At 38.3% G+C, this 20,306-nt stretch overlaps 2 protein-coding genes across 6 annotated transcripts in view; one reads left to right on the top strand and one right to left on the bottom strand.

The window, feature by feature from the left end:
- The window catches only part of med13a (mediator complex subunit 13a), a 217,668-nt gene extending 205,601 nt beyond the window's left edge, over positions 1-12,067 (top strand). For both annotated transcript variants that reach the window (XM_043718104.1, XM_043718103.1), the window contains exons 29-31: positions 865-1,026; positions 3,297-3,397; positions 5,916-12,067. In XM_043718104.1, the coding sequence (XP_043574039.1) occupies positions 865-1,026; positions 3,297-3,397; positions 5,916-6,048 (396 nt within the window). In that variant the 3' untranslated portion in view covers positions 6,049-12,067. The remainder of the gene's footprint in view (positions 1-864; positions 1,027-3,296; positions 3,398-5,915) is intronic.
- A 564-nt stretch (positions 12,068-12,631) lies between these two features.
- Positions 12,632-20,306, bottom strand: part of ints2 (integrator complex subunit 2) — a 65,782-nt gene continuing 58,107 nt past the window's right edge. For 3 of the 4 annotated variants that reach the window (XM_043718109.1, XM_043718112.1, XM_043718111.1), the window contains 3 exons: positions 19,979-20,084; positions 17,624-17,815; positions 12,632-14,077 (listed from right to left, as the gene is read on the bottom strand). In XM_043718109.1, coding sequence (XP_043574044.1) covers positions 13,896-14,077; positions 17,624-17,815; positions 19,979-20,084 — 480 coding nt within the window. In that variant the 3' untranslated portion in view covers positions 12,632-13,895. The remainder of the gene's footprint in view (positions 14,078-17,623; positions 17,816-19,978; positions 20,085-20,306) is intronic. The other variant, XM_043718110.1, reaches the window with a different exon arrangement.

Raw genomic sequence — 20,306 nt, 5'->3', positions numbered from 1 at the left:
CAAGTGGTATGGAGTGCTATCAGGACACGGCAACAGCTGCCAAACTCCAGTGTGATTAAATTGCCTCAGGCAAAATTTCTGCTAACTAGAAACCTGTCGGCTCGGAAATGTTAACAAGGAGGTGGTGGACATCTGCCAGGAATTGAACACACACTCTTGCAAAATAACACAGGCCTCTTACTAGAAAGTTCATAGACTGTCAATTATTGATTCTCGAGAAAATTGATTTTTATACATTTTATTTAATACTCGTTTTTTTCTGTATCATTTTTCATGAAAAAGTTTTGAAATTCTTAACTTATTTCTCCAGTGCTTTTAACTACTTGTGCAGTTTCATACCGTGGGACTTTTGTTTCAAAAAAAACCTTGTGTGGAGAACGATGTTGTGACAGGTGCAAAAATGTTGCAGTTACCAGTCAGCTATCCTTTTGATTCCATTCTCCATCATTATATCACGATTCATAATGTTTTTAGGTGTGATGCATGAAATGACTAGGAGAGAGGTTGAGTGGAGTAATCTCTACAGAGAAATTCTGCAGGAAAAAATAGCTAGTACATAGCCTAACTGTAAAATTCGAAGTTTGTATTAGTAATGCTCATTTTTCTGGTAACATCTTTGACATCCATTTGCTGCACTGTTTGCTTGCAGTGTGTGATGTTTTTAATTCAATCAGCGGGTGTTGATTTTGCTCGCTGGGCCTTTGAGAAGGTGGTGGCAAGTCACCTTCTTTGAACTGCTGCAGTTCATTTGATATAGATGGGTTCACATTGCTATTGGAGAAGGAGTTCTAGCAAACTGTTACCACCAATAAGCTGCTGCAATCTGTTAATTGTCAGAGCTAATTTGTTGCTTTGCTTTTCCAGGGTCAGTGCACAGACCGACAGGAATCTCATGATGAAGTCACCATTTTGCAGCAGCCCCTGGCACTGGGATACTTTGTCTCGACAGCTAAGGCTGGGCCACTTCCTGATTGGTTTTGGTCAGCCTGCCCTCAAGCACAGAACCAATGTCCACTTTTTCTCAAGGTAAGCCAAGCCACTTTTTGAATCTGTTTTTCCATGATCTTGGTGAGTTTGAAAGTCTGGATTTTGGAGTAAATTGCCATTAAACCTTAGTTAAACCTAGTTGATGAATACATAATAAATGGTAGGACCCTAGATCGTGCAGAGGATCAGAGGAACTTTGGTGTGCATGGATCTTTGAAGGTAACAGGATAGGTGGATAGGGAAATTAAGAAGGCATATGTGATTCTTACCTTTGAGTCAATTGCAAAGTCTGGGAGGTTATGATGGAGCTACAACATGTTGGTTATGTCACAGTTGTGTAGTATGTGCAGTTCTGGTCACAGCTTTGTAGAAAGGACGTGATTGCATTGGAGAGGGTGCAGAGGAGTTTCATAGATGATGCCTTGGGCTAGAGTGTCTCAGCTCTGAAGAGACATTAGGCTAGAGATGTTTTCCGTGGAGTAGAGAAGGCTGAGGGGGAATGTGTTGAAAGTGTCTAAAGTTATGAGCGACTTAGATAGGATTAGTAGAAATAAATTTTTCTTACTCAGTTGAAACTTCAAAGTCCGGGGGTATAAGTTTAAGGTAAGGGGCAGGAAGTTTAGTGGATTTGTAAAGAGATTTTGTTTTCATCTAGAGAGTAATGTATTTCTGGAAATCCCAGCCTGAAAGAGGCACAAGCCTTCGGAACATTTAAAAGTATTTGTGTGCATGTTTGAAATGCCATAGCATAAAAGGTTATGGGCAATGCTGGGAAATGGGATTGGATAAATGTAGATAGGTGTTTGATGACTAGCATGCATGGAATAAGCTGAAGGCCTCTTTCTGTGTAGTAATAATGTGACTGTAGTTGCTGACTGGTTGCTGCTTGGTGTGAAGTAGCAGATTGTTCTCAAACCTTGACCGACACCCCTGGTTAATAAAATGTTTTTCAGTTCTTGCTACTGGATTACCAGGGGCATGTTTGTCTTAGAGCAATGCTTCTGCTGTTAAGCAAATAGTGTTCCTCCTAACTGTAATTATGTCTCTTCCACCCTCCCCGCCCATCTTACATTTTGTGTTTATTATTCAAAACTTTGTTGCAAAATTCAAGTTCAGTGGAGTGAAGCATAGGTGAGTGAGCAGAGATGCTTAGCTGGCAGCATAAATTATGTTAAAATCCTCCCAAATGAAAGGACCAGGCAGGTGATCGCTTATTTTGGAATGATAAGATTTTAAGAGAGTATAAGATTTTACCCACTGTTTCTGTGCTCTCTTTTGACGTTTCTTAAGGAGTGAATATTATGAAAATTGAACACACTTGTTTTGCGTTAAGGGATTTCAGCAAAGGAGAAACAATAAGGGGCTCTTGTGGTGCAGTGGTAGTGATTCTACCCCTGGACCGAAATCACAAGCTTTTGGAGCATTGCTCTTTCATCGGGTAGAGTGAAAAAGAAGCAGATAGGCACAGAATTTAGAGGCAGGGAGATCAAAAGATTGTACGAAAAGTGTGGGAGTGTCGACAGGCTGCATAACAGTCTCTGCAGGTGATTAAAAGTGTCAGAGAGTGCGACTAAAATGTCAACAGCTGAATAACAAGGGATGACCTGTAATCTGATTGAGGCAGAGAGCTAATTCCAAAAAAATTAAAAATAAGGTGGTGCTGAAAACAAACCGAATGGCTGGAATAACATGATAAGTATAAGAGTCGCATACAGATGGTCTAACCAAAGAACCCTACTGTACTGTTCTGTATCTGTAAAATCTTCCTTACTGTCCTGTTTTGACAATATCACCTTGATAAAATATGATCTCTCACTAAGTTAGTTTGTACAAGTTTTGGATTACTTTTTACTTTGGTAAAAACACTTCGAAAGCTTGTGATTTCAGATAAGCTTGTTGGACTAACTTGGTGACCTCATCTACCCCAGTCCAACACCCGCACTTCCACATCAGGTTGACTAGAAAAAATAGGTTAGTTTTTTCTTAAATAAAAGGAAACTAGTATGCTTCCTTATATATTCTTAAGGTAAAGGTTGACGGTGAGGTATTAATCTCAAGTTGGAATCTGTGTAAGTTCACAAAATATTCTGATTAAATTTCAATAAAGTAACTGAAGGACAAATGTTGAAACCTCAAAGATTTTGTTGCATTTACTACTGTGGTGACTTCAGAAATTATAGGCTGTAATTTTGTGTGCAATGTGGTTATGCTGACAGTAATTGCTACCATCTAGTGGCAAGTGTGGCTATAACATACTGAACTGGACCATATATAATTTACTTGAGTTTTTATTTCTTCTTAATTTCTAGGCCTCGTTGCACCTCCACGTGCCTTCAGTGCATTCGGATGAGTTGCTTCATAGTAAGCACTCCCACCCACTTGATTCAAACCAAACCTCTGATGTGCTCAGGTATAGGATGCTGCATCATTCTGCAATTATATTCAAAGTAAATTTGGAAGACTAGTTGTACTTCGGTATTTCTTACTCTGTAGACTAGTTGAGCAGTTTCATCAATAGAATTCTCCCTGCCCCAGTTTTTTACAGTTTAAAGATTTTATCCTTTCTGTGAAGATAAAATAACCGGACTGTACAATTGGAGATAACCCATTCTCACATGTTTGTGTATGAAGGGAAGCATTCGGGAATCTCAAAAATGCTGGTCAATAGTCAATGTTATGCAGTGAGTGGTGCTGATCGGACATTAAATCAAAATCCCCATGTGTATTTGTACATAGCACCTTTTGAAGACAAGCTGCAAGTTTTCAATAGCCTTTTGACCAATGTTATACCTCCATTCAGCATCCAACAGCATTTGGCCAACCATTTATGATGTTGTAGTTCAATAGAATGTTTGTGCAGAATAGCTGGCACACAGCACTGCATTCTACTAATGTGCTTCAGTTATATGCTCAGAAAATGTTTTAGAGGTAGCTTTGTGGATAATTTCTGTTTGAATTTGTTACTTCACACTTCAGGTCAATAGGAATGCTAATTTGTTATTATTTTATGATGTCTGGTGAAACACAGATAAAGTTTTATAATTCCTAGTAGAGGTAATCACCTTTTTAAAAATTTTCAACTTCTAATTAATGGCTGAACGATGACATAACAAGATCTCATATTCTAAGATGCAAAGTAAGTGCAACATAGTATTTAGTTAATGTAGACAATTTAAACTAGTGCAACATAGTATTTAGTTAATGTAGACAACTTAAACTATTGAATGAAATTTTCCTATTTTCCAACCCAATATAAAATTTGCACTTTGTAATTTGTGTGAACAATGTCCCTAAGTTAGACATTCAGTTCCCCAGGGACCAATACACATTGATATTTAGCTCATAATGGTTTGTATCTCTTTTTCTTGCCTAGTCTGGTAATAGTCCCTTCATTCATGGTGAGAAATTTTCCTGGAGATTCTTCCTCTGTTTCAAATGAGGTGAATCTTCCAGACTTGTTTCCAATCCTTATGTATTTGAGTGGGACCTTTTGACCTGCATTCCTGCGTGATGAGCTAAGAAGGTTTTGACTTACAACTGCTCTCTTTCTCTCCTGGATCTTGATGGACTACCTGTGCTGAAGAGATTTCAGGGGTATCTTAGAAACATTTATCCCTTCAAAACACATCTCCAACAGTACAAGTCAAAAGGACCTTTTATTCAGGTCAAAATGCTTAGTTATTCTTGAGACCCGAGCTCTCTTTTATATTTGAAGTTAATGGACAATTTAAAGCATAACTGTTTATAACTTGACATTTTCAATGCCATCCTGGATCTTTGGGGATTAGCAGTGAGTGCAGTTAAGATAGATCTTTCTGTTATTGTTTTCAAGTGCCATCTCCAAACGGACCCCACCAGGGATATATTTCTCTCTCCACCCCTTTCCGCTTTCCGCAAAGACTGCTTTCCGCTTTCCGGGTCCATGCCCCCCAACAACCCACCCTCTCCTCCAGGCACCTTTCCCTGCCACCACAGGAATTGCAATACCTGCGCCCATGCCTCCTCCCTCACCTCCATCCAAGGCCCCAAAGAAGCCTTCCACATCCATCAAAGTTTCACCTGCACATCCACCAATGTCATTTGTTGTATTCATTGCTCCCGATGCGGTCTCCTCTACGTTGGGGAGCCTGGACGCCTTCTCACAGAGCGCTTTAGGGAACACCTCTGGGACACCCACACCAATCAACCACACTGCCCTGTGGCCCAACATTTCAATTCCCCCTCCCACTCTGCTGAGGACATGCGGGTCCTGGGCCTCCTCCACTGTCACTCCCTCATCACCCGATGCCTGGAGGAAGAACGCCTCATCTTCTGCCTCGGAATACTTCAACCCCAGGGCATCAATGTGGACTTCACCAGTTTCCTCATTCCGCGACCCCCCCCCACCTTACCCCAGTTCCAATCTTCCAGCTCAGCACCATCCTCATGACCTGTCCTACCTGCCAATTTTTCTTCCCATGTGTCTGCTCCACCCTCCTCTCTGACCTTCATCCCCACCCCCATCTACCTATTGTACTCTTTGCTACCTTCTCTCCAGCCCCACCACCCTCCCATTTACCTCTCCACCCCGGAGGCTCCCTGCCTCTATTTCTCATGAAGGGCTTTTGCCCGAAACGTTGATTTTCCTGCTCCTCGAATGCTGCCTGACCTGCTGTGCTTTTCCAGCACCACACTAATCTATACTTTGCATCTTGCCAGGAACAGCTCAAGTCTCCCTTTAATCTTTAACAGCCATACCTTCCAGACCTATTTTTAGACAGATGCACAATAAGTCACATGAGCCATTTCATTTTAGCATAAGTTAACAGACCTAAAACACACCAAGTTTTGCTTTTGTAATAATATAAGGAGCTTGTATATGCTTATATTTCGATTTCACATTTTCTGTAAGTGTCTGTTTAAAATTGTAAAATTCCTTTGAACTCTAGGTTTGTTCTAGAACAATACAATGCTCTTTCTTGGCTGACCTGTGACCCTGCCACCCAGGACCGCCGCTCCTGCCTCCCTGTTCATTTTGTGGTGCTGACGCAACTGTACAACTTCATCACAAGCATGTTGTAAACCTAGCAAAAGAGCTGCAAAGATTTCAGGAATTACTCTTCGAAAAGGGATATCGTCTGAGAGGGTCATCAAGAGCAGGAATTGGTAGGAAGGGAAGCATACATTACTCATGGAGAACTTGGAGGGATTCTTGGAATTGGGTCTGAATGACCCCAGGATGCCCCCCCCCCCCCCATTAATTGCCTGGTGGGTTTTAAAGCCACAGGCAGTTATCCAAAAATGCCTGCATCTTAATTTATTGTAAGTTTTTAAATGTTGTATAAATTGTCTTATATTTTGTATTTTTTTTAATTTTTCAAGAAGGTCTATACTGCCTTCAGGCTTTAAAGCATTTGTTGTACTAAAATATCTATAATCGTTTTAAAAGTTTGCTGTAGGTTGCTATAAAGTCAGGGGAGGGAGAGCAGCAAATATCTATTGGTTTAGTGTACATTTTAGTAGGGGTGGGGTTAGTGTTAACCATACCTTGTGTGTGGTAAAAACGCAGCAAAGCTGTGGATGCAGAGTACTTGTACAGTAAATATGTTCACTGTGTTTATATAACTGAAAAATACATCTTATGGCATTTCTTATCATGCATTGTGAAGCCAGCGCTAAAATGGGAGGGGTTGGGGAGGGGTGGGGGGTAGAAATGGGACTGAGGAGGAGGGTTACTCTGGTCAAGGTCAGTCCCAGTGACCTGCCTATTTGTACATAAAGACGTCAGTAACTTTAATTTGTTACTACTGTGTAAAAAAGAAAAATTGTGCAGAATGGTAACTAAATTTTGTAGCAACAGAATTTTTTCCAAAATTGAATCAATGCAATGCAGGTGTGTTGGTCTGTTGTAGTGTTAAGGTTTCTAGGCCCCAGACTCTTATCATTGTCCGAACTTAATGATGGCTTCAGTGAATGGACCGCTTTACAGATCCAGGTACCACAATCCCGACAAAGTCACAGTAGTGTTCCTTCTCAGTTTTTTTTTCTTCTCTGACCATTTTATGTTGTAATTTAATAATTACCTGACCTAATGTTCCTTGCTATCAAACTCCATAGCTGTCTGACTTATAATTTTTTTTCACTGTTCATTCATCTCTCTGTACAATTATAAACTTGTTAATATTTGGATAACTTGTTTTTAAATATGCTTCAGCACTCAATTGTGGGTAACTTGTATTAAGATACAGGTCTTTGAGGAAGACTATCTTTTTGAGAAAGGAGAAACCTATAGATTCTGTAGATTTGCTTATGGGAATCTGTTCTTAGACCATTTCATTTCCCCCCCTACTCACGTCATGTCCCACTCCAGCTTTACAGTGCAGTGCCTTCCCTCTTGATAGCCTAAAATGTTTAAGCATTGCCTTGAAGTAAATTGTGTGTTTTGATAAAACAATTCTAAGGTTCTAACTAATGGCATAGTTTGAAGCTAAAGGAAAAAAAAACGCATTATTTTAGGAAGTGAAATTACAGCTATCATTTAAGAAACATTGTCATTTGCAATAGGATTTGGAATAAATATCAATAGAGTTGATTCACGACATATTATTAGTTAATCTCTTCCTATGGTGTTTCAGAATTTGCAATCAACCCAGTTCAGAGATGGTATTATACACCTCTGGAGTAGATGGGACTTGAATCCAGGCCTTTTGGTTCAGTAAGAACACTATCAGTGTGGTACAAGAGCCCCTATGGTGTTGTGCATCAAGACCAATTGTAGGCTTCAGCTGACGGATAGCAAAGGCTAATTGGACATGGTCATGCAAATTAAATTCACTCCTGATTTGAAGTCTCATGTTTTGTTCTTTTAAAATATTCCTATAATGCATTCCTCTATCCACATGAAACTGTCTGTTAAAACATGCTGGACTTTAGTTATACTATTTTGCCTGTGATGCTATACTACTACTTTTGAGAGAGAGCTTTAATTGTAGTCTGACAAATTTGCATAGACAATTCCCATATAAATATGAATGCGAGATCAGTGTTCCCAAGGAAGTGTGTGCAGATGGATTTCTAGTATTTTTCCATGTATGTGTGTATAACATGAGAATTACTATGCAGTTACCGTAACTAAAGTATTATAACTGTTAATGGTATTTGAGCCTTGACAAAAGTGAGACCAGACAAATTTCAAATTGAAGAAGTCTTAAATTCTAAGATCTCTTAAATTTAGAAATTTCTAGCATCCATGCATTTCTGTATTAGATTATCTATTAAATGTGCTGCAAAAATATGCATTTGAGTTTCATCTAAAAGAAGTCTTAATCAAATTTTCTAATAAAATAATAATTTTATAATTACAATTACAAAAAGTGAAATTTGCTACAAGTGTTGGGTGTCTCCGATCACTTGTCTGAGTTGTTTTCAATTTGTTAATTTCAAGAAGTTTCATCAAATTTCACTGAAACCGGTTTACGTTTGTTTTCTTGTATTTTTTTTTTGAAGACTGGCTCGATAAGAGAACCTTTCTAATATCTGAAAATATTTCATTACAGCAGTAACTCCTTAAAAACCCTGATCAGCACTACTCTATAATGTTCACTCCTTTGAAAAAGATAAATTGTGCAAGAACATTAGAACAAGATCCAACTTTTTTTTAAGCCATATGTGTCCTAATGTAAAAGCTTTAATACATATACTAAATTTATAAGCGCCTTAATTGTTTAACTATATATGTAATTGCTATTACCTTGCAGAAGATACTTTTTTAGGGAGGAGGTTGAAAGCTGTTTTTAAATAAAAAAAAATGTTGCACTGAACCTTAAATACTATGAAAACAATTCAAAATGGTTAATACTGTCATGAAAACATTTGGACTGTTTCTTGAACTGAAGGCACTTTTGTTAAAACTGTTGAACACCTGGCTCCCAGCCTTGAACAGAGCCTTGAGTCATTGACTTCTTGAATTCCTATACCTTTTGTCTAACTTGTGAATTTTCTTCTCACTGGATGAGGCCTCTTGCAGGATCAAATTTATTCACTTTTAAGTGCAAAGTCAGATGAAGGCATGAGCGAACCAGCTTGGCTCATTTTTACAAAGTGTTTGGCCTGTGTCGAGGTGTGATCTGCTGGAAATTGGGAGAACATGTGGATATTTTGTTTTGTTATAAGAAGGTAGATAAGGATGTCAGGGATATTAAATCTATAATTGAACGTATTATATTTTTGCTCCCATTGAAGTCCCAGCCCAGCTTTATTCTTGATACATTAAATTGAAAACTTAGCATATTTTAAGGTCATTTGAATCATGCAGCATAGTGGTTAGCACTACTGCCCCCTCACAGTCAGGGACCAAAATCCGTTCAGCCATAAGTGACTGACTGTCTGGTTTGCATGTTCTCACCATGGTCTATATGGGTTTTCTGGTTTCCTCCCACAGTCCAAAGATGTGCAGGTTAGGTGGATTAGCCATGGTAAATGTGGGGTGATAGAGGATGTAGGTCCAGGTGGGATGCTTTTTGGAGGGTCAGTACAGAATCAATGGGCCAATGACCTCTACCTGCACTGTAGGGATTCTATGCCTTATGCTGTTGTGGAATAGCATTCTTTGGTTGAGGTGTGGCTATGTTGTATAAAACAATCAGAACAATTTCAAGTAGAAAGAACATTGCTTTAGCAAAGTGTTTCTTTCTATTTTGTTTACTCATGGGATGTAGGTGTCACTGGCTGGACCAGCCTGTGTTGCCCATCCTTGAGAAGGTAAGCTGCCTTTTTGAACCACTGCAGTCCATTTCATGTAGATAGATCCACAATGCTGTTAGGGTGGGAGTTCCAGGTTTGTGGCTTAGCGATACTGGTGGTATATTTTCAAGATAGGACGGTGAGTAGCTTGGAAGGCATCTTGCAGGTGGTGGTGTTCCCATGTATCTGGTGCCCTTGGCCTTCTAGATAGCCGTGATTGTGGGTTTGAAAGGTGCTGTCTTGGGAGTTTTGGTGAATTTTTGCAGTGTACCTTGTAGATGCTCCTACCGAACATCGGTAGTGGAAGAAATGAATGTTTGCAGAAATATTTCTGCAGCTGCTATCCTAATATTGGAGCTATCAGTGCTAATCTCGTTTCCTAATTTCCCTGTATATTTCTTTGTACTTTATCTAAATCCTTTGCGGCTGCAGGGTCATTGTCTTTTATATTGCTGAAATGTATAGCAAAATATATATACACCAGTATGATAAATGTATTTGTAAATGATGGTATACCTTTTACAAAATGGTAAATGCTATGATTACCTAGTTAATTTAAACTGGATTGTTAAGCACAAAGCTCCACAACATTTGAAAAACTATAGTAGCTGCATACTTTATTTCTAAACATAATGTCAGAGAACTATTAGGTTAAATAAAATTATTTTTTTGTTTGTCTTTCTTCCCCATTGTCTACCTGCCAACATATTTATTTTCAAGTTTTAAATCCCCAGTCCATTAATTTGGGGGGTGGTGGTGGTGGATTGCACAGTTGTTCAAGAGCAGCTATTAAGAGGTGAGCTCTGTGTCCTTCCATTTGTCAGGGGTTTCGACACCTCATAAATATTATTGGGAACCAAGTATTTCTATTTTATGTGCATGAAGATGACTTGGATATCTATCATATAAAACTTCAGATGCTCTGTTTCTACTTCTCATTAATGTTAACCACAGGATATCAGTAATCAAAACATATTTCCATTTAAACTATTAATTTTTTTTTTACCTTTTTAGTTTCTCATGACAGTGGGTAAGTTTTACAATAAAAATAATTTTCAAATTTAAATTGTGCAACAAGAAATTGGATTCTTTTACTGTCAAACTTCATTTTCCATAACCTTTGGAGACCAGTGCTAGCAGCTGAATAGTATGACATTTATTTACATTAATATTTAAAGTAATTGCGATCGTTGCTTTAATTATTATGGTTGATTTTTTTTCTGTACATTGCCACCTAAATAATCACATAGCTGTGTTCATTCTAGACACTTAACCACCTACACATGGCCTTGTAATTAATAGTTTTAAATAACTAGGTGACTATAAGAATTCTTATTCATTCATGGGATCTGGGTGTTGCATACTAGTTGCATTTATTGTTCATCTCTAATTGCAGGTGCTCTTGAGTGCCCACCTTGAATTGTTGCAATACTTGAAATTTAGACATACCCACAGTGCTGTTAAGAGTTTCAGAATTTTTAACTGAGATGGAATGGCAATTAATATCAAAGACAAGATGGTGTTGGAGGCAAACTTCCAACTGTTGTTGCTTCAGTAGTTGTCGCCATGGTCGAGGTAACCGGTTTTGAAGGTGTTGTTGAGCTCTGTCAAAGTGCAGGTGTTACCCACAATTTATTGCTATGATTGTTTTTAAATATAGGGAAAAGCAGTCATTTAACTGGACTGTCTTTTAATACAAATGTTAGTAGAAAATAACTGAAAACTGATGTTTTTCTGGCGTTTCACAGCATATGGTCTCCATAGATATCTGTAGCATTTTAAATTTTCTTGACTTCCTGGTCATGTTGAAACCAGGATCTGAAAGTGGTCCATTTCATGTGCAAACACTAGCAATCCCAGTACTTTATTAATGCATTGCTTAAACGTTTGTCTTATTTAAATTTCATAATTTAATCTTTTTGTCAAAATATTTATAGATTGAGCTGAAATTGCAGTAGATTTAAAAAACTCAAATTTTATTAATTGTTGAATTTTACAGAGTTGATGCCTTGCTTATTTTTTAAAAAAAAAGGAAAAAAAAATTGGGAGAACATGCCATGTTTTGCTGAATAGTTGGTTGTCTGTAACAACTGGGCGAGCAGAGATGAGACCCCAGCTGTGGTGAGGACCGGTCCACTTTTTTCCCCTTTTTGCGTGTCCTACTTTGGTATAAAACATCCTGCTTGTGAAGCTGCAGTTGTGGTTCAAGAGTCTTTCAACAAATTATGAACAAATTTTAGTCTGGAGATCGTGGCAAACACTAAAAGCTACATACAGTCCAAAAAAAAACAAATTATGGTTGAATTGTTCAAAAGGTTTATACTTTTTAAACATTTCCAAATAAATAATTTATTCATAATATTGGTGTGACCCTGTTTTTGCATTCATTTCTTTGTTGCTGACTGTCTCTCAATGTATTACATCTGTTATTTGAAGTTGCAGAAGAAATGTTACTGTGACTATTACCTGACTGGAAATATACCGAATTAGTCAGCTGAAATCAGAAGGACTAGTTCATATTATAAAAAACAAGCAAAGTTTTAATCGATTAAAGGATAGCAGTCACAGATCATTCAAAGATAGTAAAATATTTAACAAGTTTTGAAAGTACTTGTACAGTTTCTCAGGTTTTTAAGGTATAGGACACTATTGTCCTTATTCGGTAAATGTTGTTATCACAGTGTCTTCATTGAACCGAGAGACCATATTGGGGATGCTTCCTGTGGACTTTGTTTGAGGTGCCACATTTCAAATAATGTCAGTTTTTAATGCATGATTTAGACACTTAAATCTTTAAATTTGTATTAAAATTTTAATTCCTGCCTTACAAATCCCAAACTCTATTTCTTCTATCTTAAAACTGGTTGGGGTAGCCTGTGTGCAATGTGAGAATCTCCACTTAGAATAATAGAATTGGCCACAGTTAATTGGCAAGATTGAAGCTTTATTAGACATTTTCTAACAAATTTTGCTTGACCTCTGCTTCAAGCAACAGTTGTAAAGTTGACCCAGTTAAGTCCATCTAAAAATACTATGCACTGCTTTACCATCACCACCACACACTTTTATTCACTCTTTGACTGCTATTGATCTGAAGCACAGAGAAAATACAATCAACTGTTCTCCTTAGGAGTAATCAGAATCTCTGGCTTGAACAAAGGATTAAGAACCTATACAAGAATAATCAAAGTGATCGCAAAAGATGCACATGGCAGTGATCTACAGTCAAGCTACAGAAAATCAGATAAATTGAAAACCGAGGGGTAAGGTATCTAAAGATCAAAAATAGCAGAAAACAGAAGGGAAAAGGGAGAGGTTTGTAGCTGAGAGACCACATGCTACCCTTGGTTTTGCTAGTATGGTTTTGCTACAAGGACTTTTCTTGAAAGGCGTGGCACTTGGGTTCCATGAATCCAGCCCAGAGAACCTGTAACAACTTCAGGAGTTAAGTGAAAAGGTAAAAAAAATGCAGAAAAGCAACTGAAATTCTGTAATACAGAGTGATCTGGGTGTCCTTGCACATGAATCTCAAAAGGTAGTGCACAGTTACAGGGGAAAAGGAACAATAGAGAGCAAGACCACAGTCACATCAGCCATGATCTTATTGAGTAGCAGAGTCATCTTGAAAGGAAGAATAGCCTATTGTTGCTCATATTTCTTCAATATATAAATTACAGTACTACCAAAATAACACAAACCCCTGAGCTTCATTCTGGTATGAAACACATGCATTTTTTGTGAAAAGTTTAAAAACCATGTGGTAGGAAAATGATTTCTGTGTCCTTTGAGTACCATGGATAAAGGTTAGGTTGAGGCACAGGAAAGACTAAGTTGTCATTTCAGCTTCAGTTCAACTTTATGGTCATTGTATACACAAATTCTTTAAGAGCAGGAATAATCTTCAATTTGGCCAGAAAGTTAGTCCACTTTCAAAAAATGTTTTTTTTTAAAAGTTTTTTTCCCCCACAGAAGTATCCATCCAAATTTAAAGTTAGTCACATTTCAATGTTACTGCAATCCATTTCAGTCAGCAAGTCGTACACAGAGCATACCCGAATACATCTGATTCTAATCCAAAGTTGTAGTTTCAACTGCCTCAAAAGCAACCTGTTATCACACTCTGTACCACCTTGTGCATGGTACTACCAATGGCTTTTACATTTGACAAAACTTTCTCAATTCTGTTACTAAACTCCAACAACTGCTGTGTTTATTATCTCCAGAAATGTTGCTTCAACACGCTGGCACAGAAGCACATCAGGATCCAAACATTCTGGTGCAGGTGTCTCACTATGTTTAGTCCTGTCCAGACCCGCAGTGCAGTAGAAGTCAGGAGTTACTTCAGTCTTCTCCTTTAGATATTTGAGACCTGTGTAAAGCATGTCAGAGTTTCCATAAAGTAAATAGTAAAAGGAATCAATTCAAATACAATACTCAATGTATTGGTTTTGGAATGGTACCATACGAACAAGTAGGAGGTCACTCAACCATGATCTTACTGAAAGACAGGCTAACTCCTGTCTGTGCCAATAACCTTTCATTGCCCATATAATCGAATCTACCTACTTAGAGTCGCACAGAAACAGACTTTTCAGTCCAACTAGTCCCACATACCTGCTCCACGTCCATAATAATCCTCTAAACCTTTCCTATGTATTTTAAACGTTAAATTGTACCCACATCAAACACTTCCTCAGGAAGTTCATTCCAGACACTAACCACCCTGTGTAAAATTATTGGCACTTGTCTTTTTATAAATCTCTCTCCTCTCACCTTTAAAAATGCCACCTTGAAATCCCCCATCCCAAGGAAAAGACTATTAACATTATCTATACCTCATTATTTTATAAACCTCTCTTCTGCGTGGTTTCGGCTGGAGCAGAGTGATGATGGAAGCAGAGTAAGACACTCCAGCTGGAGCTCGCCAGCTCCTTTTCCTTTTTATCCCCCCTCTTACTGCAATTTCTCTTCTAAATCCTGTTCCCCCCCCAAAAAAAAACTTTGAACTTCTGAAAGTACCTATCTAGAGGGAATGAAGAATGAAGTCAGAGACCAGCCCAACACCGGAGATGAATCGGGGTGGGATTAGAGCAAGCATGGGGTGAGTTGCGGCCGGAGTGGGAAGCAGAATGAGCACAGTCAGAGGCCTGGAAATGAGTTGCAGCTGCAGAAGCAGAGAGACTGCAGGCCAAATCCTGGAAGCAAGTCGTGGCTGGAGCGGCAGCAGAACGAGTGTAAGTTAAACCCGAGCCGGATAACAGCAGCAGAGTGAGCGCAGGCCAAGTCTCGGCCTGAGCTGGGAGGTAAGTCCTGGACAGAGGTCAGTGTGTGGAGGCAGCACGGCTTCGTGTACTTAAGCCCAGAAACACTGACTTAATGAAAATGAGTACTTGAGTACTTCAAAAGATACTTTTTAACTTTTGCATTCCTGTGCTCATTTATTTCTTTTTTTAAAAAAACTGCAGCTGATTCTGATATAACAATAGTTCTGTTGCCGTGCAATCCCGTGTTTATAAGAAAATCACAGCACCATTTAAACTGGAATCACATTACAGCCAATACAGGCAAGGAAAGTTCATGTTCTACAAATAATACTCTAAATTCTTCAACCATGTTATAGCTAATGTGGGTTGAAGACACATATTATTAGCAGAACCGACTGTACTTCAACAACACTTAAAAGTATCTGTACCGAGCATGGCGCCAAGGTGACATTACACACCTTTCATTGCACATGAAATAAAGGCTGTTCTACTCTATACTCTAGTGAAAACAGTCCCAGCCTATCCAGCCTTTCTTTATAACTCAAAACTTTCCATACCCAACAACATCCTGGTAAACCTCTTCTGAACACACTCCAGCTTCATAAAATCCTTCCTATACCTGGGTGAAGAGAACCAGCAGAGGTGTCACCAATGTGGTCATCTCATCAAGACTTCCCAATTCCTATATTCAAAGGACCGAGCAATGAACCACCTTATCAATATGTGATACAACCTTCAAGGACTACACACTTGAATCCTAGGTCCTTCTGTTCTAGAACACTACCCAAAGTCCTATCATTAATTGTATTAGCCTGGTTTGTTGAACCCAAATGCCATTCACCCAAATTGAACTGAAAAATGGCAGATGGAGTTCAGTGACCATTTGATCAAGATCACTTTGTAATCTTAGAAATCTTCTTCACTGTCTACTATGCCACCAATTTTAGTGTTGTCCACAGACTTACCATCTGAATCATTTATGTAAAAGACAAACCAAAGAGGACCCAGAATCACTGGTGACAGGTCTCCAGTCTGAGAAGCAACCCTCCAGCACCACACTCTACTACCATTAAGTAATTATGGTAAGCTCACACTGAAAACCATGTAACCTAACTTTACTAATTAGGCTACCAGCAGAACTTTGTTTACTTTGTCAAAAGCTTTACTAAAGTCCATGTTTTTGTTCTGCCCTTAATCTTATTGTAACTCCCTCAAAAAAACTCAATCAAGTTTTTGAGACATTATTTTCCTCACACAAAATCATGCTGACTAACCATAATCAATGTTTGCCTCTCAATGTCCATAAATCGTATCTTTTAAGGGTAAATTGTTGGAGGTGATTTTAAAGTCAAACTCTCAGGTCTGCCGTTCCTTAGTTTCTCCTTACAACCTTTCTTAATTTCCCAGAACATTAGCCTGGGGATCTGCTTGCTAGGCTTGTGACATTACCACTACATAACACCTCCCCTTAATAAATATTTTCAGTGGCATAATGGTTCATAACCTGAGGAGACAGATTTTTAAAAATGATCTGCAAGAGAACTGTCATGTGATCTGGAATGCTTAAACTGAAAGAATGGAAGAAATAGATTGTGGACCTTTCATAAGATAATTTGATAGCTATTTGAAGGGACTAGAAAGACTTGCGTCTTAAAAATATTTAAATATTCTGCATTCAATGCCTTTTGAGGAAGGAAATTTCAATCCTCAAAAAAAAAAACACAACAAACTAATCTGTCTTAAATGGATAGCTCCTTATTTTTAAATTATGAGCCCTAGTTCTAGATTCTCTCATGAGGGAACATCCTTTCCTGATCCACTAGGACCTCAGAACGTCTGTCAAAGTCAAGAGGATAGGATAGGCTAGTATCCTCTAAAGATAACCCTTCATTCCAGGTATTGGGCAGTAAATCTATTATCTGCTTCAAAAACATTAAAATCCTTCTTTAAATATGGTGACCAGTACTGTACAAAATACTCCAGTTATACAAGGCACTGGTGAGATTGCATCTGAAGTATAACAACCCTACTCTTGCATTCAGCTCCCCCACAATAAAATATTATAATAGTTTTCCTAATTACATACTTATACCTGCAATTTTAACCTTCTGGGACAGCCAGATCTCTCTGCATTCCTCTCACTAATTAGACTTAAAAAAAAAAGCATCTTAAGTCTTTCTGCCAAAATGGACAGTTTCCCACATTATATATCCCTTTGGAGGTTCATCCCCTCTTCACAACTTTTTATTCGACTATCTTTGTAATCTGGATACTATGGCACAACACTATTCGTCACAACCAGTTAGACTTGTAGGAAGTTACATATTTCAAGATGGCATCTCCGTTACATTGTGATCTAGTATGCTGACCCAAAGCTGAAGGAATGATTCGCTGGTTTGTACAAAGTTGGAGGCAGGCTTGCATGCTACATTCCCTCCTTTCAAGGTTTAAAGCATATGGAACGCAATCTGAATTTACTGATTTTTGTTTCTGGTACCAAATGTAAAGGTGCTGCACCTCAACTAACAGTACTGCACAGGGCCAGTCAATTGGCCAATAATAGGGGATGCATCACAGGTACATAAAGTGTCATCTTCACGTCTAAGATTTACTCAATTTAAAGTAAATAAACATTATTTTTAATCACTTAACTCTCAAATACATACGCGTGATGATGGGATCAATATCCTGTGCTTGAGTGGCAACATGTGAGGCACACACTTGTCCAGTTTGGATTAGTAATGAGGTTACGTCGTCATATAGTGGAGGAAAAGCTCGACAGAAAGAAACCAAACAGGGCAATGTAGGCATGAAGAAAGCAAACCTCTTGGCCTGGGTCAACACTATAAGGAAAAAAAGATTGTTTTAAAAGTTTATTTGTTATGGAGACTGAAGTTTTACTTTGCAAATACTGATCAAATGCTTTCCACGTTTACTCCGTCACTGCCTTAATAAACACAAAGATCACAGTTTGTGTTCTTCTAAACCGTACTATTGTTCATTGCTCTCCTGGAATCATCTATCATCTCCAGGTGTTTAATACACTTGCATTCTTTTCCAATAGACCATAATTGTAGAACTTACTGCCTTCAGCAGTTTTCACGACCCTTAAAATCCAGGCCAATGGAATCCCAATTTGGATTTTCACAGAGGAAATCAAATTTATTAAAAACTTCATCCATTTGATTAAACCATCGTAGCACCAAGGAACAACAGTGATTTCTTGGTGACTTTGTACACAGTTTCAAACATTGATGTTTTAGCAGGAGATTAATTTCTTTCTCAGATTTTGATTTTAATTCAGGTTTTCTGTAAAATAACAGCAAATAAGAACATAGGAACCAGGAGTTGTCAATCAAATCATTGGGTTTTGCTCAGTTTATACGATGATGATTGATGCCACCTTGGCCTCAACTCCATTTTACTGCCTGCTTTCCATAACCCTTTAAACTGTTACTGATTAAAAATCTGGTCCATCTCAAATGTGTTCAGTGTCCTGGCACCACTGCTCTGTGGAGTAGTGAATTCCATAGATGGAGGACCCTTTGGAAATTCCTCTTCATCCCTGTTTAAATCTGCCACCCCTCAGCCTAAAACTATGACCACTCCAGATTGTCCAAAATAAGGAAAGATCCTCTTTATGTCTACTTTATCAACCCCCATTAGCATCTTGGATGTGTCAATTAGACGTCCTCCAGTGAGTACAAGCCTGAACTGCTCAATCTCATCATGGGGTGAGCCTGGAATTAACTGAGTGAATCCAATGCAATTAGATCCTTGCTCAAGTAAAGACACCAAAACTGTGTGCAGAATTTCACATGCAGTGTCACCAACGCCTTGTACAGTTGCGACGCTTTCCTACTTTAATACCCCATTCCTTTAGCGATTAAATGCTAAAATTGTATTTACCTCATTACCTGCTGTACCTGAATACTAGCTCAGATTCCGTGGGCATCCAGATCTCTGCACCAAAGCATTTGAGGTTTCTCTCTATTTAGGTAATAAGTTGTCTTTTAATTTTTCTGACCAATATGGATAATCTTACACTTATCCACATTAAACTCCATCTGTCACATTTTGGCATAATCACCCAACTTATCCATTTGTAAATTTATTTCTTTGTAACTTCGTTTTCTACCTATTTTAGTGTAATTTACAAATTTGGCTATAGTACTTTCTATCCCTACATTCAAGACATTAATATAAATTGCGAATAGTTGGGGCCCTCCGAACAGAATCCTGTGGCACTTCTAGCTTACCAGAAAAAGACCCATTTATCCCAACTCTGCTTTCTATTGGTTAGCCAATCCTCTATCAGAGCTAGTATATTACCCCTAACCCCATGTGATCTTACCTTGTGTGGCACCTTATCAAATGCTTTCTGGAAATTGAGATAGACTACATCTACAGGAGCCCCATGATCCACTTTGCTTGTTACATCTTCGAAGAATTCTAGTAAATTAGTCAAACATAATTTACTCTTCATAAAACTACGTGACTCTTGTGGATTATGTTCGGACTTCCCAAATGCCCCATTACCACTTTATCTGTGAGCACCACTTTTAACTCAACAGTCTCGTCCATTTTATGCTAATTTTCTTTCAAACTTTATCTTTTTGTTACTTTTTTTTTAAAAAGAAACCCTTTATTGGTCTTACTCTCCAACCTGCCAATGACTTTTGCAAAAGTGTACTGCAGTTTTCGATTTATGTTGCCTTTAACTTCCTTGCTTAGCCATGGCTGTTTTTTTCCCCTCTTTCTTACAGTCTTTATTCTTCTCTGGACTATACTTCAGTCGTAACGGATATCTCCTTAACCTAGATGACTGGTAACTCTCTATTTTGGAGTAGTGACTCGGGGATTAAAAAGATATTTATCCCTTTAAGAAGGGTTGGAGCAATGAAAAGCAAGCTCATTCTCATTTAAAGACTCTATCCAAGATGCATTTTACACTAAAAATAAAGGAAAGGATGGTTTAATGTCTTACCAGCAATTGAGGACCTCACCTGTGAGTACTGTTCCCATGACATTGATGGACAAGCGAGCTACACTGAGAGACTTGGGCAGTGCATACTGGATACACAAGTGGGACAAAAGCTGAATAGCAAATATCTAAACAGAGATGTAATTTATTAGAATTTTTTGAACAAATTATTTTCAAACATTCTTGACCTCAAACTCCTTGTTTTCAGGTTAAGTTAAGGTCAAGATGTGAGTTTTAGGTTGGGGAGGGGGTGCACTTTAAATCTACTCATCATGTCCAATACCTCCATAAAAGTGTACCATGCCAACATTTCTACATCTTAAATGAATGCAATAAATTTCACAAGGTAT

The sequence above is a fragment of the Chiloscyllium plagiosum genome, chromosome 28 (assembly GCF_004010195.1).
Source record: "Chiloscyllium plagiosum isolate BGI_BamShark_2017 chromosome 28, ASM401019v2, whole genome shotgun sequence".
Classification (NCBI taxonomy): Eukaryota; Metazoa; Chordata; class Chondrichthyes; order Orectolobiformes; family Hemiscylliidae; genus Chiloscyllium; species Chiloscyllium plagiosum.
The sequence above is the reverse complement of the archived record's forward strand: the minus strand, read 5'-3'. Positions and strand labels throughout refer to the sequence as shown.